Source organism: Podarcis pityusensis, assembly GCF_964106645.2.
Source record: "Podarcis pityusensis genome assembly, chromosome: 3".
Classification (NCBI taxonomy): Eukaryota; Metazoa; Chordata; class Lepidosauria; order Squamata; family Lacertidae; genus Podarcis; species Podarcis pityusensis.
The window spans coordinates 64,002,913-64,028,216 of NC_138026.1; the positions used below are offsets into that span (position 1 = coordinate 64,002,913).

Here is a 25,304-nt window from a genome sequence, read left to right on the forward strand (position 1 = left end):
TGGCAGATTCTGTTATATAATTTTTATTTCTCCCCCTGTAACCTGTTTGAAAGTTTCTGTTCTGTTTTCATTCTTAAAATCTGTTTGAAGTTTTCTGAACTATTTTCATTCTCAGTGCATGTTTGCTCTCTAAACTTTCAGTTTATGGGATTTATTCTTCCGAACACATATAAATAACTGAGTTAGCCTGAATTCTGCAGGCCAGTACACCCAGGAAGCAAAACCAAACATCATTTTCCATTTCTTAACTCATGTCTGAATTGCTCTCCTGCAGCTCACAACTCTGCATGGATCCTTGAAGCTATCTGACCTCATTCTGCTCTTTCAGTTCACCTCCCCTCACCAGTTATTCCTCTTTTCCTCTGTCCATGTGACCTTCCATTGTTTGAAGGTGATTAATTCATTTGTTCTGCCTCAGTTAGCTGGAATAACTCTCTTCTGCCAGTCATTTCTCCCTTATAATATTGCTTCCCACCCCCTCCACCTCTGCTACAGAGAAATCCAATGGCTCAGCTTCACAAGCAGGCAGCTGACACTGGTATAAACCAGCATTGGGATTCTTTGAACTTCTGACAGAAAAACTGAAAAGAAAATAGTGCATAATGTAACAACCAGGACAGCTCCTCCTCCAGCAACCATGGCAACAACACCAATGAGCCTATCATAGAACATATCAACGACATATGAAAGAAACTGCAGAGTCAGAATGCCATGTTCCATTGCAATGGTGGGAAGAAAGACAGGCAACATTTGAGGGATCTCAATTATTATTACTATTTTATTATTTATTAAACTTGTATACCAACCTTTATCCGAAGATCACAACACAAAAATACAAAATGAGAACACAAAATACATAATAAAACAAACACAAACCAATAACTCCCCTCAAACAAACACGTTTAAAAGGCCATATAATGTTAATCAGCCAAAGGCCTGGTTATAGAGAAACATTTTCGCCTGGTGCCTAAAGATACATAATGAAGGTGCCAGGTGAGCCTCCCTGGGGAGAGCATTCCACAAATGGGTGCCACCACAGAAAAGGCCTGTTGCCATATGTCCAGATTTCCCCGGACATATCAGGAATACTGCAGTCGGCAGCAGCGTCCGGGCAGAAATTGGGAAAATATCTGGGAAAATCTGCACATATGGCAACGCCATGTATAACATGTTGCAGTAATCTAACCTGGAGGTTACCAGATCATAAGACAATATAAGTTAGGCTATCCCTGTTCAGAAAGCGGCACAGCTGGGCCTTGTGAAACACCCAGGTCTGGTGAGAGGGAGTCATTCTGGCAGTGGCAGAAGTGGTGGGATGGGTGGAGCACAGTGGGAAATAGGGCAGGAGGAAGCACATACCTGTTTTGATGACGGAAGAAGCAGAACAAGGAGCCAGGGCGACTTCTGTCAATCAGAGATGTCCCGGTAAAATCGGGACAATTTGTGGGTGGGTGTTCCTACAAAGCAAGCCCTAGTTGTTCAGCAGCTGAACAATGGCCAAACTGATTTCCCTTTCAGCAGTTGCTTTTGTACACTACGCCTTCACAAAAGATGATCTAGGTCAGACTGCTGTGCATTTATTTGTGCAATATCAGATATATATCTATGTGTACACACACACACACACAATCCCATTGTTCTCAGTCAGTGAGTAATTTGGTGGAATCTTGCTGTGAGTTTCATTATTATTCAGCAACAGATAAACATGACATGGGATGGGGGGAGAGAGAAATCACAATGATGCAACTTCACAGTGCTAGACTTAATGCAAATAAGCTGGTGCCAGCCCTTAGAAAATATCCTTGGCTGTGTTTATAGCTTTTCGGCAGGTCACCTAAATCAGTATTGCTGGTTTTTAATGTTTCCCTTCCTTTCTACAGTTACAGTCCTAATCCCTAATAATGCTTCACAAATCAGAAGCTTTATCATATAATCCTTCTTTACTTAAATCTGCTCTTCGGTCTTAATGAATGAAACACCTTGGGTTGCTTCTTCTCATGTTGTGCTTTTGAACACCAGGAGTTTTCTTGAACATCATTCCCAGGCTCTAATGTGCAGAACATATTAGGGAAAGGGCTGTAGCTTTTCAATGGTAGATCATTTGCTTTGTGTGTTGAGGACCCGCCACCCGCATGGAGATAAGAAAGACACAAGAACACATGTATTTGGGTTAATGGGCTAAATAAGGCCACAACTTTATTGGTTACAGCATGTGAGAGGTATTGGCTTAGGCATTGGATCAGACAACTATATATGACAGCATCCCATTCACCGGGGGGTCAATCGAGGGTTAACAGCTAATGGGAGGAGCTTGTTGATGCAAATAGAACTGAAAGCTTCCCAAGAAGCGATGGCCACAACCTGCCCTCCAACACACTGCACAAATTCCAATGCCTAACCGCCAATACCCCAAAAGTTGTGACAATTTGCTATGAGGTAGGTGAAAACCAAGAGGCTGGTGCCAATTTGCCAAATGGATAAAATTCCTACCAGGCTCCCTGGGCAACCAAGGCAACCAACCGAAGTCCATAGCAAGGTCAAAAACACAGAATTGACCTAAAGGGAGGGAGGGTGGGAGATCCAAAGGAAGCAGGAAGCTGAATGGGGCCCCAGCGCCACCGCGGCCACATAAGCGTGGCTAAATCCCGCCCACAGCGAGCCCTATTGGCTGTCTGCTGGGCTTGGCGCAGCAGCTAAGGGAAGGCTGACACAGGGGGCTGAATACGCCCCCCTGCTGATGCCAGTTCCCTCACACAACTCCTCCCCTCTGGGAGGAGGAGAGGTCTTGCAAGAAGAAAGCCTGTGTTTCATTTGTAGGTCTGGAAAAGGTTGGTCCTAAAACGCAAGAGAGCTGCTGCCAGTCGGTGTAGACATATTGAGGTAGATGAGCCAGGAGTTGTACTTAGCAGCTTCAGATATTCTTATAATAGGGAGATTGCGAGTGCTAACATGCATAGTCCCCATGCTGTGTCCACCTCATGCTGTTTTGGTGGGGTACATACATGAGTCTTTATGTAATATGCCCATACTGAGTGCAATAAGTTCCAATCTGTTAATCAGTTCCATCTTGAGGTTTGAGCCGTGCTATTCCAGTCAGCAAATTTGTTCTTTTAGTTGGGGTATGCTTTTATGTCTGAATCTCTTCTCTGTGTGTAAATTTTTTTGCCTGCAATTAATTCTTTTGATGATGCTTTTGAATGGATGACCTGTTTCAGCTCTGCCTTCCTCATTGTCACTAGGAAAAAAAACTCCCTTTGAAATTAGAGTAATGGATTAATTCTCATTTTAGGAGTTTTCTACCTCCCACCCTTTTGTCTCAAAATGTATTAGCACCTTTGTGCCAGACTTCCAAGAGGAGCCATACAAAGACAATAGTTTCAAAAATTTGCTCATCTTTTCGGACATAGCATAAACAGGTTTTTGTGTGGTAATGGCTAATGAGCCAATCAGTAGAGCATATTTCAAATTAGTTTTTTTAATGGATAAGTACTAGATCTAGACTTATTATGTAATTATGCTACTGGGGAGGCATCAGTACTTTGAGACAATCACTTTGTATTGTCCGTGGGCTCTGTCATTTGCATTTGTAGTGCTAGCTAAATTTATTTTTGCCACAGATTTGTAGAGTTGGCAGGGTTCACAAAGGTTATTTAGTCCAAACCCCTGCAATGCAGGAATCTTTTTGCCCAAGGTGGGGTTTGAATGCACAACCCTGAGATTTAATGCTTTAATGACTATCCGTCATACCTAAGAAAAATATTTGTGTTTCTCTAGATGTGCCAGAATGTGGATTGATAACCAACTATGGTTAGGCACTTTTAACTGATATCAGTGGTAGAGAGTTGTAAGAATATGCTTAACTCTTCACTGCAATAAATGGGATTTAAGACTGTTTCAATTTGGCTGGCTCATCCCCACAATTTACATTAATACACTGGGGCAAACTCATTTTTTTGCAATGCAAGAGGTGGAGGAAATAGAAGTAGCAACCACCATCTGTTGCAAATGATACAAGCTACTGTAATAAATTTGACCATATATGGAGAGTATTATACTGTACAAGAATAATCAGAAATACACTTACTCTTGTTTTCTTATGGTCACATAATAAACAAGGGTTTACCCTGTGTATGCAGCAGGGAGGGTACTTTCATCAAGAGTACAGCATGAGCACAATGGGTTGAATCATCTCTGCATACTATGGTCCTGACCCCAACTGGCTCTGCCCTATGAGGCTGCTATTTAACTTCAAAAAACTAATTGCATTAATTGCATTCATGGATTTAACATCAGATCTAATTTGGAACTGAAGAGCAGCTCTATAGACTTCTGGGAGGTGAAGATGGTCTATAATAAAATTGTGTTTTAAAAGATAAAAGCATTCGCAGCACTCACAACAACACCTACACCCACCCATAGATACATATGCACAAACACACAATTTCCAATTTACTCAGAAACTAAGCGTGAACTATAAAGGACAGATTATTTTGCTTAAGTTTTTTCATACTTTCCATCAACAACCAATAATGGCTTCTATCCGGGACCATATATTTGTCTAGTTGAATTATATTTATGTTTACCAGTGTGGCTGTTCGTATATTATTATCAGATTTACTCCGTGTAAGCGAATCATCTTTGTACTAAGCAAATGACGGGGGAATCTGCTGCATCAAAGGGCACTGTCACAAAATGAAATTCTGTTCTGTGGTCTCTCCAAGATGAGTTTTTTGTGTGCGTGCTGGCTTAACAAACAGCAAACATGAGCCAAACTGTGAATAGATAGGGAATATGGGCTGATGCCAACTCCACAAAAATAATGAAGTATATTTGTCTATCATTGTGAGTGTGTTACCTGTTTGGAAAATACACATGGCATGAATTAGCTCTAAACTGGGCTGAAATAGCATACAGAAGGCAAATGACCATACAGAAGGAACTTTAAATATACTGAAAACAATGGTAGGATAAATCATTAAAATCCAACAGGGTGATGAGGAGAACAAATGCATCAATCTAGGCTGCATAGCATGCAAAAAGCACAAGTTTTATTTACCAGCAGTAATAGTGCAGTTTCAATTATTTAATGACATGTTGGCACAAAACTAAAAATAGAAATAAAACATCAGACCAGCACACAAAATAAAATAATTAAAACAAATTTCACTCCTTTCCTTACATGCAAGAGAATGGGAATGAAAAGTAAATACTGGCAGAGCAATGCAATAGTTTGCTTTTGAAGGTGACTACAACGCTTAAATTCTATCAACACTGGGGGAAAAAGCTGAGACAGAGCAACTTACAACAGTCTTGTAATGAAGGCTCAGTATTGTTCAGTAATGAAAGCAAAGGTAATAACAGCCCAGTGTGGTTATAACCATGTTGGTGATAGGTGTGCTGAGACTGAGAGCATGGCTTATCAACAACAAGGTCTCTGCCTTTAAATAAATGGGGAACAAAGAATGCTGGGATGGGACTTTTCCGTTAACCAGTGTGCATGTTAGCGATGGATGCTGGCGGGAAATCCTGGTATTTTAATGTATTCTGTTACTTGCGTACAAGACGAACTGAAAAGGGCACACACACAAAAGAAAGGAACAGAATGTTGCAACAAACCAGTTTTTGAAGTGAAAGACAGAAAATCTAGATGGAAATGTAGAAGAACGGAATGGCAGAACAGAACACAGGGGAGAGTCATGCCATAAAATAATTTCACAATGGAACATAGGAAATTCACCAACTCCTAGTGAAAACAATGTTGGCATTAGATTCAGATGGAACTTGAGTCAAGAGAATTAGGTGTTAGCTTTCCCAAGCTGTTGTAAAACAAAAATAAATATACAAAAGTTACATAACTTACATTTTTATTGGATGCATAGGGTGCACTGGAAGATATGTTTAGAAACAAAGAAAAGCAAAGTAGGATGCTATAGATAAGCTTGCCACTGTGCCACATATCATTTTATATGGCTTTTGGTGGAGGTGTAAGTGTGGCTCAATACTGCCAGATGCAACTGTCAATTTTAGGAACCTGCAGTGATCCACTTTCTTTTCTCTTTTACTTTTCTGTCTTTCCCTATAATTTCCTTGTATTTTTCTTTCTTTCAATCTCATCCCTTTCCTTTCTCTGATTAAGCTCTCCACACCCATTACTGACCTCACACACGAAGAGCCATAGCCACTGTTGTTCCAAACCAGCAAATGTCATCATCAGAAAACTGTTTTGCCATGCAGACTAGCCCTATAAGAGAATAGTGAGTGTGAGGGGTGGGATCCTGCATATGCAGGATTTGAAATATACTAAGCGGATTAGAACTTAAGCTTTAAAAGTTTATTTTTTATTTATTTTACTTTTTACTTAATTATTGATAAACCACATTATACATGCTTAATACACAAAAATACAAGATAATGATCCAAACATAAATGCAAATGATCAAATAAAGATATAAAGGAGACATTCCTGAGGACCTTAAGAAATCATTTCCAACAATATTCCTGGCTTCTCTATCCTCTGGTTTTTCTTCAGATCATATAAATATATTGCTGTTAAAAATCAGTTAAAATCTAAAAACATTATACACATCATAAGATAAAGGTTTGCCCGTACATTAGAAACAAATATGCCAATGCAGACAAGAGTAATACCCCCGCTTTTTATTTTTCTTTAAAATTTTATTTCACTACAACTTCTATTTGCCAAAGACTGTGCTAAAGGCTCCCTTTGATATGACCAAATAATCCAAATTGCCCAGGTGTGGGAAATGATTTTTTAGTTTGTAACAGCTTGTGTTCCGATCCATTCTGACTTCTTTCTATCCCAAGTGTTTCTCTTTTAATTCTTTGCATCATTCACCCATGCCTGATATTGTATAAGAATCTTATGTATGGGTATCCAGTTGGCTAGGAAGTTTAGAGGAATTTTGCCCTGATCCAGCTAGGGGACATACATGCTTATCTTTAGCTGGATGATGTAACTAAATGCACAATCAAGTTCTAAACTTGCAGTTCCTCTATTGGTCCAGCTGTCAGGGCTCTGTATGTGGAGTCCTGTTACAAAATCTACAGTGGTGTTTGTGGAGGAAAGGAGGAAAGATGGATTTAATTCCAGCGGCTTCCCCTCCCCAAACAGCTAATCAATGTGCCAAGCAGCTAATCAATGTGATTACACCTTTTCCAACAAAGCTGCACAATCATAGCCCTGACTGCTGCACACACATTCGGCTGAATCGAAGCCATTTTGCTTAATTGTTCCAGAGAGAAAGAAAAAGCAACATATGAAAGATAAGACTCAGAAGACTTCTTCACCGTTATCACCACCATCCCACCGTTTCCTCAGGCAGTGATCCTGTTTTTGGAGCCAGTTCCACAATTCCTCAAATGCTTGGGTTTGGCAACACTTCTAGTGACGTTCTCTTTTTCTTGCTAAGGCTTGCATGAGGAGCGAAGAGGTCCAAATTTCTGAAAGAAATCCTCCTCGGCACGCACCAGAGCTTCTTCATCGATGTAGACAGCTGCTCTCCTGGAGGCCACAAAATACTGCACTTTCCTCAAGTTCCATCCTAGCACATATTTTAACCAGCCGCAGACTGCAGCTGTGGACCTGCCAACGCCTGCATTGCAATGAACATAGACATTGTGTCCGTTCTCCAGTAGCCCGTGGAGAAGACAGACAGCCTGAGGCAACATTTGGACTCTACCTAGAATTAGAAACAGGACAACTGTCAAATGCATGACAACCCCACACTCACAAGTTAGAAACACTGGTAGCGGTTTGTGTTGTGCCTTAGTTCTAGGTATGGTCATATTTAGCTTATGAGGATTTTCACTGGTGAAACATGATTGCTCTTTTACCTTTGTGAACTGTAATAAAATAACTGCTTTACAGTGAGAGGTCAGAGACTAGCAGAAACAGCAATTGATCAGGAGTTCTTCAGCCTGTGTGTCCTCAGTCTGATCCCTATCTAGGACTCTGACCACAGTTCACATAAGTTGCTTAATGCTACTGACACTAGTGACCCTTAAAGGTTTAGTTGAGTGTGTCGTCTAAACCTGAGTTTGTGGGTAAGCTTTCTCTTTGCTAACCATGAGTTGTAGGCAACCTTATTCTGAGGTACAGTATAGCTTTCCTGAGTACAATTCTATGTATAAGAAAACACAGGGCATGAAGGGCTAAAAGTAAAGTCTAAGTCGGACAAAAGACACAGGTAAAGAAAGAGAAACAGAGACCTCAAAAACTGATTATATATAATGAGTGTGTTCACCCCAATGCAGAGGCAATGTTTTGCCTACACAAACAGGTTTTGGTATGCAGCTGTACTGCTGTGGGATATGATAGGTCACTGTGTGCAGGAACAAGCATCCAGCAACTGCCCTTCTGTATTTTGCCCCCATATTTTGCCAATGCTGCTCCATAATCAAATACTTCCTTGTTTTCCATACTTCCACTTAACATATAATGCAACGGTCTTCTAAGAAGGCTATAAGTAGAGAGATTTTCTCATTCCCTTTGTCCTGTTTTCCAGGGTGATCCTTTAATAAAAGATTCAGCCCAACTAATAAGGATGGAGAAATCTAATTCCCTCTGCCAACGAGAAAATGGGAAGAAAAATGTAAAGTAAGGAAGAGGGCAAAAAACCTTTATAGCACCCACTCCTTGAAATGGCCAGCGTAACTTGACACTGCCCTTTGGCAACTGCCTGGAGGTTGGTTCTAATGATGTGGAGAAGACCAAACTGTTCCTTTTGAATTGGGAAAATAATGTGTTCACAAGAGGTAATAATGGACTACTTTTTGTTGTGACTGTAACTCAAGAACATATGAAAACTGCACATACTAAAAAAAAAAAAAGACAATAACCAGACTTTGAAGTCATTTCATAAAGGCCACCGCCCACTCTAGGTGGCTTTTATCCCTCTAGTGGAGGGATAAGGGTGGGTGGGTGGGATTAGAGTTGATGACTCTTCATTCGCTTTTGCCTTCTTGCTTCTCTTACAAGAGTGACTACTACCCTGTGCACTTCAACTATCCCAAGCACTCAGGTTAACAATAAATATTAAAAATTGCCTTACATCCCAACTATGATCTCCAACATGGTATTTTGTTAAGGGTGTTGGAAACTGTAGATCTGAGAGGTACTCTACAGTTCCCATGATTCTTTTTTTTTGGGGAGGTGCTTTAAATTGGCTTTAGATGGTTTTCATGCAGTTTTAATCTCCAGGTAAGAGCTGGCCTTTTTCAGGGCAAGTTTGGGGCACATTGAATTTGAAGTGATCCTCCTGCAAGGTTTCTTTCTTTTGTTGGCTCTTGTTCTTTTGCTTACTGTTGGCTAATTTAATTTTATTAATTCTTGCTATTAAGTTGTAGTTGTAGTTACTGTTTTCATTGTGTATTTTTTCATCTTTCGTCGCTAGGCACTTTGCAAGTCCTTTTGGTTCAAAAAGGCCGGGCACAAATATTGTAATAGGTAGTAAATAAATTGAAAAATGTTCAAGCACTGTGACTTGGAACAACACAAACATGAAGACCATTATGGAAGTATATTGATTTTGCCTAGAAGCTATTCCTGGAACATTAAAAACAAAAGTGTAATTGTCTTCATCACAAAGTAATTTGAAATTCATGAGGGGTAGCGATCTAGTGTGTTGCATCAGAAGCAAAAGATTTTTGTGACATGAACTTTTGTGGGGAGCAGAATACTTCTGATGCATTAAAGTCACTCTGAGTGACCAGTATCAAATGTGATTCTTTGACTTTTTTGGCACATCTAGTTCCTGGGGCAAAGGGTAATATTTGATGTGAGGAGGGATGGGTGAATATTTCCGTTTCAGTTTCTCTGGTACTTATTTTTCTAATTTTAAGTTCAGGTTTCCACATTCCCGCATCAACTTGCAAACCTTTTTTTAAAAAAGAAATCATCCTGAAAACTCACCAGCATTGTAGTGTGACTTTCTCCTAATATACACATTTTTGCATGCATTTTTGCAAAGCAATTTCCCCTAATATAATGCATTTTGGAATATTATTTTCCACTGATATATTACTCTAATATATACATTCTTGTACACATTATTTGGCTGGAAAACTTTATTGCAAAATTCAGAGAAGTATAAATTTTGAAGGGTGGCTCTGTTTTGCTTCATATTAGATAGATTTGCATTAAATGTGAAATGAATACTTTCCCCTTCCACATCCCTAGATGGGGGAAAGTATGTGCTACCTTTGAGATCAATCGTGATGGTGTACTTTTTTATATATGTGGGAAAACTTCAGATTATGAAATAAATCCCTGTATATTTTGAGTACTACTGATAAAAGCAACTTTTAATTTATTGGGTATATATGATTGCTTATCTTCATTATCATCATCATCATATTATTAATCTCAGTAATAAGGATAGAGCTTTCTTTCAGGTACTGTTGAACATCAAGCGTATTCAGCGTATTTCAAGATTGCTCAATGCAGTTAAGAGCAAGCACAATTTAAACAAGTTTTTTATATATGAGAGCTGCTTGCTAAATCCATAGAACACTCTGATCTCTATCTCTGGGCATATGGTGTGCCATGGCAGCAAATTGCCTGGAAGATAACAGCAAGTAATTTGTGAAGCCGTGTGAAAGCTGATGCTAACCTTTCACACAATGCATATCTTTTCCTGAATGTTTTTCTTCTTCTTCAAGTTATTCTAACTCATGGCAGAATGTGAATATTACCTTCAGTACTCATGTCTGGTGTTGGCATCCAGACATAAGCAAGGCCTTCTTCTTTATACAGCTTCATGAGAACTTCTGGACTCATAGGTTCAGGATAGCGATTACATCCCCAGGAATTCTGAACAATGTCCCATTCAGTCTGGAAGTTCATTACAGCTGTAATGCCCAACTCTCGTTTTAGCTTTACGGTCACATGCTCCACTTGACGAGGGCAACTTCCTAACCATATATTTGGCAAAATTCTGTAAAAAAAAAAAAAAAGACTTTCTATAAACCGGTAACATGATAAAAATACATAGGAAGGACATGATGGGTTTATGGCTGCAATAGCAGGACACCTATGCCGCCTGTACAGCTGGGGTAGCTAACCACTTTTGGCTCAAGATCTGCACTGACAGCCAGCCAAAGTATGAATAGCTGAAGTGTACATGGCCCACACAGTCACTTGCTGGGCAGAGAAGGAATGGCGGAGACTGCCTCCTCAGCCTGACCCTCCCAGAGAAGAAGACAGTTCAGAATTACAACAGGGGTTTGAGGGAGGTCACAGCTCAGAGGCAGATGAGCAGAAAAGCTGGGAAATAATGGGAGAGGAGGAGGAGGAAGAGGAGGAGGAGGAAGCACCAGGAGGGCAACAGCTGACAGACACAGTGTCTTTAGAAAGCATTCCAGACCCCACCCCTCTCCCAGAACCTGGCAAGCCTTGAAAGTAGGAGAGCAAAGGGCTCAGCAGCAAAAGGCCCTCAGTGCCACCCGTAGGGGAGATGATGACGAATGAGGAAGTGGGAGAAAAAGGGGGCAGAGAGTCACTCGGGACAACACCATTATTCTAAGAGGCTGCATCCCAAGCCTCTCTCTGTAAATATTGAATAAAAAAGCAGGTGGTAAGAACTTTTCCTTGTCTTATCCATTCCCGGCAACCTGCCGTGGGAGTTGTTTCTCTGCCGCCTGACACTTCCACACTACATGCTCATTACATGCTCATACAGACATTCACTCAGGCTGGCAGACTCATACACACATTCAGGCAGGTAGACACACAAATCGAGACAGTGCTGGTGGGGAAAAGGAAGCCGTTGCTCACCACAGACATCTCACTGGTGTGGTAAGTCACATTCTGCCTGCACAGAGTTTGGAATGGGGTAACTTACACCAGCATGCCTTATGACAGTGGAATTGACCCCAGCTTTTACAGTTAGGATTGGCTTGTGAGTCTGCAATAGAATTAGTTTGGATATTATAAAGCAGGATACAGTGTCCCATTGATTATCATTTGTGCTCCATTAACACTAACAGTATTCTAGCAGCCATTCATTCAGAAGGAAAACAGTGTTCTTGACATCAAGAGCTAACAGCTTTAGAAACTCTCAAAGAAAGTCTTTCTACATTTGCAGCAGAAAAGCCTTTTATATGGATAATTGATGTGAGCACTACAATATGACATACTTGTTAAACAAGCAAGCTGTCATGAGGACTGCCAGCATAAGTTATAATAGCAATTTTTACCATTCTGTTTTTACAAAATCTGCCTTAAAGAGTTGGTTCATTTGACTGTGCTTTAATGAGAGAAGTTTAATTCCTCCATTAAATTTATCTCTCTAGAATGTGTGGGCTCTGCTTCCGCATAGTTGTAACAATCGTATTAAATACTGAATATTCTCCCTCTATAAGGTATAGCAAAACAGACTGTGCTCAGTTGAAATATTGATTGTACCAACCCAGTATCAAGACAACTGTAGCTCAAGTAATAAATCAATCAAATACCTGGTGGAAGTTATGAAACATGCCATTGTTTGCAATGTTTGTTGTTGTTGTTTTAAGCCTTCAGTAAGACCTTCCTTTTACATATAAATCATTGGGGTCAACAATACCTCACTGCATTATTTACTTATTTTTACATTGCATCACACTTTTCCTCCCAAAGAGCTCAAAGTGGCATAAACAATTCTCCCCCTATTTGTTTGTTTATTTTATACTGAAATGTAAAATCTAGCATAGAAGAAAACCATCACATAAAACAGATGGAAAATATTGAAGCAGAGACAAAGAGGGACCATAGATTTCAGTAATACATTCCAGACTTTTGATACAATAGAAATTATAACAAATATACATAAATAAAAACACCACTGATATGGTTAACCCTTATATTCCAAGGAGATGAGCTTCATTTTCAGTTAACTTTAGTTTGTAAAGCTCTGCACATCTTCCTATTTTACTGTATTATCCACAGCCATTTATAGACCGGGGTAGGGTGAAATTGATTATGTTCTACATTATTAACGTAAACAATAAAATCTTATCAAAAAGAAAGAAAATTGACCTTACCTGTTTGTCTCATGGTTCTTAGTTTATATGGTCATTTTTAAAGGGCTGATTCCCTACATTTGTGCACTGAGAAGAAATATCTGTTCTGGCTAGATTCCTCCAAAATCAGGCTGTTCTGGCTCCCCCTCCCAGTGTGGTGTAGTGGTTAAGAGCGGTAGTCTCGTAATCTGGGGAACCGGGTTCGCGTCTCCGCTCCTCCACCTGCAGCTGCTGGGTGACCTTGGGCCAGTCACACTTCTCTGAAGTCTCTCAGCCCCACTCACCTCACAGAGGAAGGGAAAGGAGATTGTTAGCTGCTTTGAGACTCCTTTGGGTAGTGATAAGGCAGGATATCAAATCCAAACTACTCTTCTTCTTCTTCTTCTTCTTCTTCTTCTTCTTCTTCTTCTTCTTGTCACAGCAACCCTGTGAAGTAGGTTAGGCTGAGAGACAATGACTGTCCCATGGTCATCTAGAGAGCTTCATGGCTGAGTGGGGATTTGATCCCTGGTCTCCCAGATCCTAGTCCAACACTCTAACCACGACAGTATGATCTCTATAATGTACAAAACGCTACACAAATGGTATGGGGGGGGGGTTCTAACTGACCTCAGAGTTTTTAATCACAAAAAGTGTTTTCAAAACTTATTTGATTGAAAGTTGGCATTAAGTCTGGCAACCTGGTGAAGTGAGGGTGCAGGCTACTTACAAACATTTGTAGATTCGACTGGGGTCTCAGTGATCTCCCCCACCAAAAGCTGAATTAGTAGGTTTTGTGCAAATTAATGGGTGGGGAGGTTCACAAGGAACATTCTAATTTTGGAAAAAAATGTTTAAACAATTCAGGTTTGTAAAGGCATTTTATAAACCTGTGGGGTACCATATGTCCATATGTTCATTTTTCCCCTCAGTACTGTTGAGGAATGCGGTAGAGTTGACCTCAAATGCCATGATAGTAAAAACATTGGTGTATGTGTGCCTCATGGTAATTTTCACCTCAGCGCGGCAGAGACCTACCCGGAACATGGAGTTGTGAAAGAGTGACACAAAGGTTTATTTTTTCAGTGCTGTTGGGGTGTATTTGACCACACTTGTTGATGGAGGATGAAATTGTATATTTTAACCAGAGGGCCATGGAAAACCAACATTCATATGATGTCTAATCCTTGTTCGTTATTTTCTTGTTTCTAGAAGTGTAGATCCCAAATCAAGCAGAAGAAATAAAGGCATTTTCACCCTCGTGGCATCTGTTCCTGTTCCCTGAGCCTCATATGAAATCCAAAAACTGACGTGGGAACAAGCTTCATGCACCAGACATTTAAAATTAAGTTCAGATGCTATCTATAGTCCATTTGGTCATCTCAAGCCTACAGTGTCACAATGGCTCTCAACAACTTGGCTTTCTCTTATGTGCTCTTGAGAAGCTGTTTGAGTAGCAACTATCATTTTCTATAGTCGACAATGTAACAGGGCAATGCAAAGCTTAACCTTGAGTTAGAATCAGAACACTAAGGAGCAGTATATCCATTATAGAGACGAGGAAAAGAAAAACAAACTGTGAATGACTCACACTTCTAATTTCCCTCCTTGCGGTATAACATGAGCAGTGGGACTTAGGGATTTATCCTCTGATAAGATTCACAAGCCCCAAATAACTACTGGAGCTTAGAGTTCTCACAGTGAATGAGATCTGCAAGTCCCACTTTCCATATAATAGGGGACATGAGAAAGTGTGTGGGGCAAAGAAGCACAAATAGTTGGTGTTCTTTTCCACCTCTGTATAATACAGAAGTAAGTTCTGTCAAATGTGGACAGGACAAGAGGCCTACAAAAACGAGTCATGCATATCAGAGCAAGTCAGGCCAACAGAGGGTAAAGGATGGTAAAACTGTCTGGACCTGAAGTGCAGCTGAGAATATTATCTACCCATTGTGACTCATGCCTCCTCTTATATTGATTGAAAATGGTCAAAGAAGCCTGCCCCAAAGCCAGTGATACCCCTAGGAGATAGAAGGGTAAGTTGCCATTTGAGCCTGCGTGCCCACAAGGTGACGTAAAGAGGTGGAGGGAACATTCTTTCATATGTGGTGGACTTGTAAAAGGGTAAAAGAGTATTGGGGAATGATCCATAATGAATTGAAAAAAAGTACTTGAAAGTACTTCCCCCACAAAACCAGAATCCTTTCTGTTGGGGATAATTCAGACTGAAATTCCCAGGTGTCAAAAAAAGGTTATTTATGCATGCTACTACTGCGGCCCGTGTTTTGTTAGCCAAAAATTGAAAATGAGGGAGGTCCCAACAAAAGAAGAATGGCAATTTAAGTTGACAGAATACAGTGGTACCTCGGGTTAAGAATTTAATTCGTTCTGGAGGTCCGTTCTTAACCTGAAACTGTTCTTAACCTGAGGTACCACTTTAGCTAATGGGGCCTCCCACTGCCGCTGTGCGTTTTCTGTTCTCATCCTGAAGCAAAGTTCTTAACCCGAGGTACTATTTCCGGGTTAGCGGCATCTGTAACCTGAAGTGTCTGTAATCTGAAGCGTCTGTAACCCGAGGTACCACTATATGGACAACTCGCAGACTTAACAGATAGAATAAGAGAACAAGAAGAACATGCGTTTAAAGAAGATTGGAAAATGTTTACTGAATACATGGGAAATAATTGTGTACAGCTGAAAACTCTAGCAGCATTGATAAATTCAACAGTGTAAACAAATTTTGATGGATGCAACAATGGAATACTGAATGGTATAGTTTTTGTAAAATATGCAGGGATTAATGATATGTAAAATGAACCATGGAAAGAGAAGGGAAGTCATTGATATCTTAAGAATGCAACATGAGTATTTTAAATTGTAAAACAGGAAACTTAATAAAATTATATACCCCCCCCCAAAAAAAAACTATTTTACAAGGATTTCCACTGACCTAGCATTCTCATGTAAGGACCTGACAGCAAATTCTTCAGCATGAATCTAGACTCATTTTTTCTAGATCTTGGGTTTTTGTGTATGCTGTGTGGGGAGGTTGATAAAAAAACCAGTATGGAGGAGGATATCTCTTCCCCTCAAGACTAAGGAATAGGCCAGGTTCTGGAAGTCTGTTGCAATTTGAAAATTGAGCCAAAAAGAGCAGAGGAAACATGGGATCCTGGGAAGTCACTTTTACAGAGTGTTTCTTCTGTCAGAAGATTTTAATTAGTTTAAAGATGCCAAAGCACCAAATGCTTGGATGACTCCCTTCCCACCTTTGTAGATTCTTAATTAAATTTGACAATTCACTCTAGATATAGCTGAAGCCACACATTCTTTTCATTTAATCAATACACACGTGAATCATCTTCTCACCCACAGAGATGTTGTGAGCCTAGAGCTGTAAAAGATCTTTGCTGTTTTGACACTATTCTGCACTGCACACCGCCACTCTGAAGCACTAAAAAATCAGCAGCCTCATAAAACTTGCTTCTAGTCTCATGAGCAACCCATCCCTGTCCAGAAGCCTTGTAAAAAGCAGCCCCATGTAAGCAGACTTTAAGTGATGCATTTAACTTGCTTGCATCTATAATGAGGCACTATGTGGCCATCACCTATGGTTAAAAGCTAAATGCTTGCCAGAATTAAGCTACTTTGCAGAAGAAATTGGTAATAAAGTCACTCACCAGCCATTAAAGTTGTTTATACTGCTGATTTTGATTAGATGAAAGCCAATGTATTCTTTTCGAAAGCACAGCAATGAAGTCCTACTTAAACTCTGCTAAGTTGTCAAGAGAAACAGTTCACTCTACTTGACCAGTCATGTGCTGACTCAATCTCTTTGAAAGCTGCTTCACACTCTACATGGCAGATGTTCTTCCAGAGGGTCTGGCACATGTCCAAAGGGTGAACTTTACCAGTCTGATCATATGCAGCATCAGGTATGCCTGAGTCCAGTGATTTGAATGGGCACACTAACACTGCATAGGATTTGGCTATGTTACATTTGAACATAGCTTATTAATGCACAATGGACGCATCAGGGAGCAGTGACTAATTTTGGATTCCTGGTCCATGCACTCTTTTTTAGATTCTCATTTTGCTTTCCGAGCTTCTGCTGCTCACTGGTACATAGTGCTCTGCCCCTTGCAGTGTTGAGCTCTCTGAAGGGAAGGAAGAGTGGTCTGGCACATTTGTTCAAAGGCGAAATTGAAAGAGGTGAGATAAAATCAGGTCCAAATTCCAAAGGGCAGTCCAGGCAGGTCAGAGGGAGAAGTAGGCAGCAGTGTGGCAAGGAGCAAAGAGAAACTTGCAGGATTTGGGAGCAAGCAGGAAAAGGCAAGGTCAAAGTGATCAAGTCTGCATTTGATAAAAGCATACTTCATTTTATATGGTATGGGATAGGAAAAGATAGTGACTAATCATAGAGAAGAGCAGTAAACCAAGATAAAGAAATGGTAAGGCCAGGCCTTAGATCCCAGCAAACTTATGGATTTCAACAAGAGATGCAACCATTCTGGTGGCTGGAAGGCACATGATTCACTATTCACCAATCAGCATGTTATTCAAAATGGAAAGTCTCCATTTGCTTATCACCTGTTCTTAATTTATTGTACACAAGCTTTTTATTGAAAAGAAAATCTAGCTTTTACCTTTGTGTATGGTGTCATTTAACTTCATACTTCTGTGCCACTACCTCACAAGCGTTTTGTGCACAATTACAGTAGCTCATTAGCTATAAAGACAGCTAAGACTAAGATACCTATTTTGTTTTTTCTGTTACTCTTTGGAATTATCCACTGCCTTGCGGAATATCTTTGGGAGAAGAAAATGCTAAGGAGTAAACCCTATACAAATCCAGAATGAAGTCCCTAAGACAGTTGGATGGTGCCTTGCATGCCTTCTTCTGGCAACTCCTCCAGCCAAGCTGATGCCAATTGTATTGATCTGCTTTCCTTTGGACCACACCAGCAGGCCAAGGGGAGAGTGCTGTCATCTGGGCAGCCCAGGACAGCCATACAAACCCCCAGGCTTGTGCCCTGGAGAGCTCACTTTGGTGAAACAACTTGGGAAGTTCATTTTTCATCTAAATTGTATAATTAGGAGGAGAAGAATTTTGTATTTATAATTTCTTTCTTATTTGCTACCGAAGCTGTGCATTTTAAGGCAATTCTACTCCAGGGCTTTTATATGGCAGAAATGAAATAGACTACAATACATTTTCTATGCTCGTTTCCCTCTTTTTTCATTATTTGTGGCACACTGGTGAAAAGTAATTAAGAACTGGCAAATTTTCTTCTTAGATGTTATTTAGTCTACTTATCTGAGATCCTCACAAGGGAACAGACTTGGCAACTAAAAGGAGGCAGGCACCTTTTTATCACTGTTTAACACCACATTATATAGTGATATACAACATGTTTGAAACCATGGAATAATAAGTGTTATGCCACCTGCTTATGAAACTATTCATGCTGAATTTAAGAGTCTGGTTTTCTGACCTACAAGGTGAATAGTGCATTATATTTGCTACAACAGGCAGAAAAATTATTAAGCTGTCCGCCAAGACCCTTAGCAATTGCCAGGTAGCCCGTGGAAGGGAGTTTAGAAAATCCCAGAAGGAGCAGCATGAGTGATAATGGGTAGTTAATTGGTCCATTCATTATAATAAAAGGACAATTCACTGATGGAATCCTGTCATTGTTCATTCAGGGATGGGGAACTTGTAGTCCTCCAGTTGTTGTTGGACTCCAATTTCTTCAGCCACAGCCAGCATGGCGAAATATCAGGAATGATGGGAGATGTGGTCTAAAAACACCTGGAGGGCCACAGGTTCCTTATTACTTATATAGACTAAAGTGCAATCCTATACCCACTTACCTAGAAGTAAGCCTCGCTGAGCTCAATGAGACTTACTTCTGATATGTAGAAGATTGTGCTGCATAAGTCAGCTTGCTTCAGTTACAGAAAGGGGGGGAAATCCCCAACATCAAGAACTGATTTGCAGAGTAGTTTAAACCACTGAGCCTCTTGGGTTTGCTGATTGGAAGGTCAGCAGTTCAAATCCCTGTGACGGGGTGAGCTCCTGTTGCTCGTTCCCAGCTCCTGCCAACCTAGCAGTTTGAAAGCATGCCCCCCCCCAAAGTGCAAGTAGATAAATAGGTATCACGGTGTTTCCGTGCACTGCTCTGGTTTCGGTGTTCCGTTGAACCAGAAGCAGCTTAGTCATGATGGCCACATGACCTTGAAAAACTGTAGAGACTTCCGGGTTTGCGCCTCTGGCAATGGCGGATTTCCTCTGATCGGGAGGAATCCACTTCGTGAGAATTAGGGTCTGGACCGCCGTGGCGAGGCGGAGACCCATTAAAAACCACAGGCGGGAGAAGCCTGTGGACGTGGGATTCGGCTGGCACCTTTTGCGCCTCCCCTACTCACAGGGAAACCCGGTTTCGGGGATCTGGAGCGACGTGGGGTGAATGGCGCGGTGCTTCGAATCAACTGCTTTTTTCACGGAGTGAAGCCGCACTGCTGTTGCCGGAGAGCGCTGACTTTTTCCTGTGGACAATTGGATTTTAAACAACTGCTTGTGAGTAGAACGGAAAATTGGACTATGAAATTTCTTAATTTGGCACTGAAGCGGGAAGGTCTAAACAGGAAGTCCGCCTTCCGCTTTTGTAAATAGATTGAAGCAAAAACATTGCAAGCTAGAGTCTGGAAAGTTGTCTGGAAAGGATTAAATTTCCATCATTTAAAATTACTAAACCCCCTTGGAAGCAGGAGAAGAGGGAGGAACCTTTTTAGATTGTTTAAACCTATAGAAGAGAGAGTAAAGAAAGATAAATTTCCACCGTCTTGAACCTGGGAGCGGGGTGTCAGGACGGACGCTTTGGGGAAGTTCATTGACTGTGGACAAACGTTTTTGACAGATAGTTAAAAAAAGAGAAACATATTGATTCCAATGTTCCCTCTTGCATTTAAAAGAAACAAAATATCTGAAAAAGGAAAGGAACTTTGTTGCTAGATCTGCCTTTAAAAAGACGGATACAAATAGAAATTGTTTCCCCTAGAGGGAGCTTGTGAAACTGTTATTAGAGTCGATCTGGGGAGCTTTGCAGCTGTAGAGATTAAAGATTGTGGGACCAGACTTTGACCTTGAACAAGAATGTGCCTAGAACAAGCGTTAGTACTTGCTCTTTGCAAGACAAGTGCTTTACTGGAACAGCTACATGAGAAGATGGATTTGATGACTGTCGCAGTCGGAAATTTTGGACAAACAGTGAATACCTATATAGAACCCACTCAGGAATTAATCCAGGAATGTGCTTTGACAGATCACGTGGTGAAGAAGATAAAGGAGGAGGTTGTTCCTGAATCTCAAGTAGCAGAAATGGAGAGAGCTGCGGCCCTGCAGGAAAATTAGCTGTTGGATCTGATGAATGAATCTGGAGAAAGCCAGATTTGGAGAGATGGAGTTCTGTTTGGCTTGGAGATGGGAAGCTGGATAGATTCCCCTATGCAGGGATGTTTTGACCTTTCAAATTTGGCTTTGGGCCAGGGGGAGTTGGGAGTTGTGGGGGCCCTTAACTTTGGAGGGACTTTGAAACATGCTTCTAAATATCATATGGATTTCAGTGTCGACTATGGAGAATGGGCTGACTTCTCGAGAAGGGACAAAGACATTGTCAAGTTGGAGTCTCCCTGAGAGAAAGGAAGGCAATTAAGAATAAGATCAGCAGAAGACAATGTAAAGTACAGGTATAAACATGAAGAAGACCTGCGGAAGGGACATAGAAAAGACTTAAGAGCCTCGGATAGAAGGTCACCAGGTTGATGGACTTGATGGATGGGATAGAAAGGACTGACAAAACCCGAGACCAGGAAGAAGAACTTCCTGACAGTAAGAGCTGTTCGACAGTGGAATTTGCTGCCAAGGAGTGTGGTGGAGTCTCCTTCTTTGGAGGTCTTTAAGCAGAGGCTTGACAACCATATGTCAGGAGTGCTCTGATGGTGTTTCCTGCTTGGCAGGGGGTTGGACTCGATGGCCCTTGTGGTCTCTCCCAACTCTATGATTCTATGATTCTATGATTCTAAGAGACGATGGATGAAGATTGGAAGAAAGTTTTAAAAATTTATTTATATAGAAAATTATTGTAAAATTAATGAGTACTAGAGAAATGTTGGAATGAAATTATTTGGCTTTAGTAGAAATGTTAAAAAGAATTATGTAAGAATATGTTATGCTTAAAAGAATTAGGTATAAATAAGATTTAAGTCTTAAGCTTTAGGGTTATTTATGGTAAGATAAGGTTAAAGTAGATTAAGGTAATTTAATGACAGAATATTGTGAAAGATGGAAAGGATTTGCTGAGATAATTAATAACTAGAATACAAAAAAAGGAGGTGTGAGGAGGTCAATGAAATAAGTTAATGGAAAATAAGGATTTGGGAATATTGGATTTGTTTTTAAATTTTTTGTTTATTTTTGTTTTTTGAGTTTGATGTATTGTGTGTTGTTGTTTTTCTTTGACTTTGGTTTTTATTGACTTGTATTGTTTAATTGTTATTTTTGTCTACCTTTTTCTTTCTTTCTCTTTCTTTCTTGTTTTCTTTTTCTTTCTTTCTCTGTAATTTTAAATTCTCAATAAATATCATTAAAAGAAAAAAAAAGAAAAACTGTCCGCAGACAAACGCTAGCTCCCTTGGCCTGTAAAGTGAGATGAGCGCCGCAACCCCAGAGTCATCTGCAACTGGACATAACTGTCAGGGGTCCTTTACCTTTACTTTTTTATACATTATGTAGCAAGTTACCAGTAAAAATAAGCAATATTTTCCTAGCATCTTGAAAACTTGGGGTGCTAATAGTCTCCCCCACAATACCTTTATTCCTATCTTTCCACCTCAGTTGTCTGAACAAAGTGTAATTGCTTTCTCTTTTTATAGGAAGGGGTTAATTTCACTCTCAAAATGATGAAACACATTTTATCAACATGACCTCTTCCCTTGGATTAATTTTAATGGAAAAAATGCATGTTCTGTCCAATTCCTTTACTCTTTTGTATCTATCAGGTCTTTATAATCTTGGTAAAAAGTTGTGGGGAGAGGGAGGGAGAATATGGAATGAGACACATCATTCTGATTTTCAAGTCTTCAATGTTGCTTAGCCAGTAAAGAGGAAATGAAATCCATATTTCAAACAGGTTGGCAAACTTACAGAGCTCAATTTTTTTTATCGTGGTTCACAGAGATTTGAACAACATTTTTAACTGTTATGGGAGCTGTACATCTAGCCCCCTGAGTATCACAATAAAATCTCCCGCTGCATAGCATTAAAGTGGAGAAATGGGAGATTTTTCAAATGAGCCTCTTAAGTACTCTCTCTACAAGCACAGCCACAATTCAACTGTTTGGAATTTTGTTTTCTGCAGAAACAAAAGGTCTCTTGGGGGAAAAAACTGCAATGATTCAGTAATGTTTGTTTACTTTTAAAAATAAGAAATGTTATAAAAACTAAGCTATAGGCGAGGAATATGCAAGTTTTCTTCTGATAAACCATATATAGGCTTCTGAGCTAAAATATGAAAGTTGTAGATAAGCCTGAAACAATATACAGTCCCAAGACACAATAAGGTTGCATCGGTAGGATTCTGGAATCCATGAGGATTTGAACTTATGTTCTCTGATGATATATGAGGAGGCAGGGGAAAAGAGTCCCTGTGCTCTCACTGGGCCTGTGGGGTGCTAAAGTATTGTCCAGAGCAGAGAGGAAGGAGAAAGTACATTTATTTACTTATTTCAGAATAAATACTCTCAAGGAATACTCAAGTGGTGTACAGGCACTACAGGCATATGCCTCTGGAGTCACATGTAACTGCAGCAAGCTCAGGGCCAGCTAGGGAGGGGGAAGAAATTCAGATTACACTTAAAGGTGAACCCACCTAATTCACATGTTCTGAAACACAGCCATCCTTCGAAAATTCAATGACTTTTGCAACACAATTGTCCAGCTAAGCGATGTGTACAAAAACACATATACTGGGGTGAGTGTGCATTAAAATTCGCATGTCTGAGAAAACAACATACAAAAATGTGTATATTAGGGGACACAGCTAACCTAGAATCTCAGCTGCAAAGCACCCCACTGGGGTGCCAAAAGAAGTCCAAAGTGTGGATAAGTGATGATGATCTTGGCCTATGAAGTTTTGTAGCCAGTAACCAAGATTAAAAGGCTTTATCTATCAGCAGAAACAAATGAGTAAAGTTGGAGGAACAGTCACTGTAACTGGAAGACTGTTGGGAAGAGAAAGTGTAACGTGAGAAGCATGATTGGCTGCCTACCCTGGCTTGGAGAAGTGTCTGCAGACTGGATTCACGGGTGAGGGAAAACTATTATAGGTCTGTTTGCCCTAAACAAACCCCAGACAATATTTAATGAGTGGAATCAGTGAAGATTGGGAAGCATGTCTGACTTTATCTGAGATCCTGTGCAGTAGAAGCAATAGGGATGATGAAGGGGAACATTTGTTACCCATAGCAAGACATCTAGATGAAACAAAAATACTGTAACAAGCCAAGCTTTCAAGCCCTGGAACCATGAAAGGCAGATGGGTTCAGAGAGATGGAGGACAATTTGTATTTCATACAGTATTTTAGATACAGACATATATATATATAGAGAGAGAGAGGGAGGCATATATATATATATATGCATTAAAGTTGCACTCCTGTATACACTTGTTTGTGAGTATAGTGCTTAGCTCAGTTTCCATAGGATCAGGCTGCCAATTGGAGTATTTTTAAGACAACAGCTTACACAGTAATAACAACAGAAAACTTAGGGTGACATTACTTGACATTGCTTTGCTCTTTTTTTCTTTTTTTGCTGCTCAGTTACTTACATGGGATATTTAAATGATAAATGATGCACTAAATATATTTATTTTTTATTTTATTTTTTTTCTATACGGAGCTTTTTCTTACTCCAAAGGTTTTATTTTTTTTTTTTTAATCATATTTATTAAAATTTCCAATAATAACAGAATAAAGAAGATAGAAAAGATAAAGAAAGAAAAGAAAGAAAAGAGACCAATTTTAAACCCTTATTTTCATAACCTTCTTTCTGGGACTCCCTCCTTCCCCTCCCGACTGTATTCCCCTTTCCCTACGTTGGTTCCACAAGTTCTCATTCCCAATTTAACCTAATATGTTATGCCTAATAGCCAATTTAAATTACAATCTTAACATCACTCCTCACCTTTAACAAAATAGAACAAAGATTTTTTTCCCCAAAATCTACCCCGTTTCCTTCCACGAATTCCCCCTTTTCTTTTTTTTTTCCAAAACTTGTTAAATCAAAATACCAAAGTTATATATAAAAAAAAAAAAATTTAAAAGATAGAAAATAGAAGAAGGTTCCAGAAGTTGATTACATAGCCTTTGGATTCTAGAATTCCCCCTCCCTTCCCCGGTTTAGATTCCCTATGTCCATCAGTCTGTATGTTGTCGGCCTGGAGGTCTCAAGTCCACAGCCAAACTTTCTCAATTCATCTTGCCGGTTTTCTTTAAATTTACTTGTTTTGATGATGTTTAATTTCAAAAGTCCAGTCTAATCGAGGCCTTTAATTTCCCTTGATCATTGTTACTCCTCCCATTGTTCTTGCCGTGGCGTAGTTGGTCCTTTACTCTTTTGTTTCTTACTTTCTCAGGTTTCTGTCTTGTTCAGCTGCAAAACCATTCTTATTCTGAAATCTAGTATCACTACAGAGGTTTGTTATTCAGGAGCTTACTTAAATAGAAAGATTCTATTGTGTTGTCACCTCTGTAGACAAAACAAATATTTCAGTTTTGCTACTTTCCCAGGAGCTAAGACCAGTAGTACACATCCCAGAGTAGTTTTCCATATACGCCGCTTGTAATGTCCCAAAGCCCCTCTAGAGGGATTGCAATAACTTTGTGTCCTCTCATCCAAAAGTCAAATTGTTGTTTCTTTTTCCACCCGACATTTTGTATCCATATTTATATCCAATTGTATCAAAATTAACCAGCAAAATACTTGTAGCAAAGTCCTCTTTATATTCTCAAGATTTGACAGCTACTTTGACAGCTGTCAAACTCTCCATCTCTCTCCACCAGGTTCTCTGAATCGCCCCGGTTCCCGGGGGGGGGGTTGCCTTTTCCCTCTCGCCCTCGACTCTCCTCCAGCACAATTCTTGTAATGATTCCATCGTGGAATTTGGTATTTTTAATCAGCAATAAACTTCTGAATTGATCTTGGTTTCTCAGTCCTTGTTTTAGCATGTTTACAATCAGGGAGGGGA

General features: G+C 40.0%; 1 protein-coding gene across 1 annotated transcript in view; it reads right to left on the bottom strand.

Annotated features, from left to right (window-relative positions):
- Positions 1-6,316: 6,316 nt before the first annotated feature.
- Positions 6,317-25,304, bottom strand: part of EPM2A (EPM2A glucan phosphatase, laforin) — a 36,501-nt gene continuing 17,513 nt past the window's right edge. Inside the window, exons 3-4 of the mRNA XM_080998589.1 lie at positions 10,714-10,955; positions 6,317-7,700 (exon numbers count right to left, since the gene is read on the bottom strand). Of these exons, the coding sequence (XP_080854715.1) occupies positions 7,426-7,700; positions 10,714-10,955 (517 nt within the window). The 3' untranslated portion in view covers positions 6,317-7,425. The remainder of the gene's footprint in view (positions 7,701-10,713; positions 10,956-25,304) is intronic.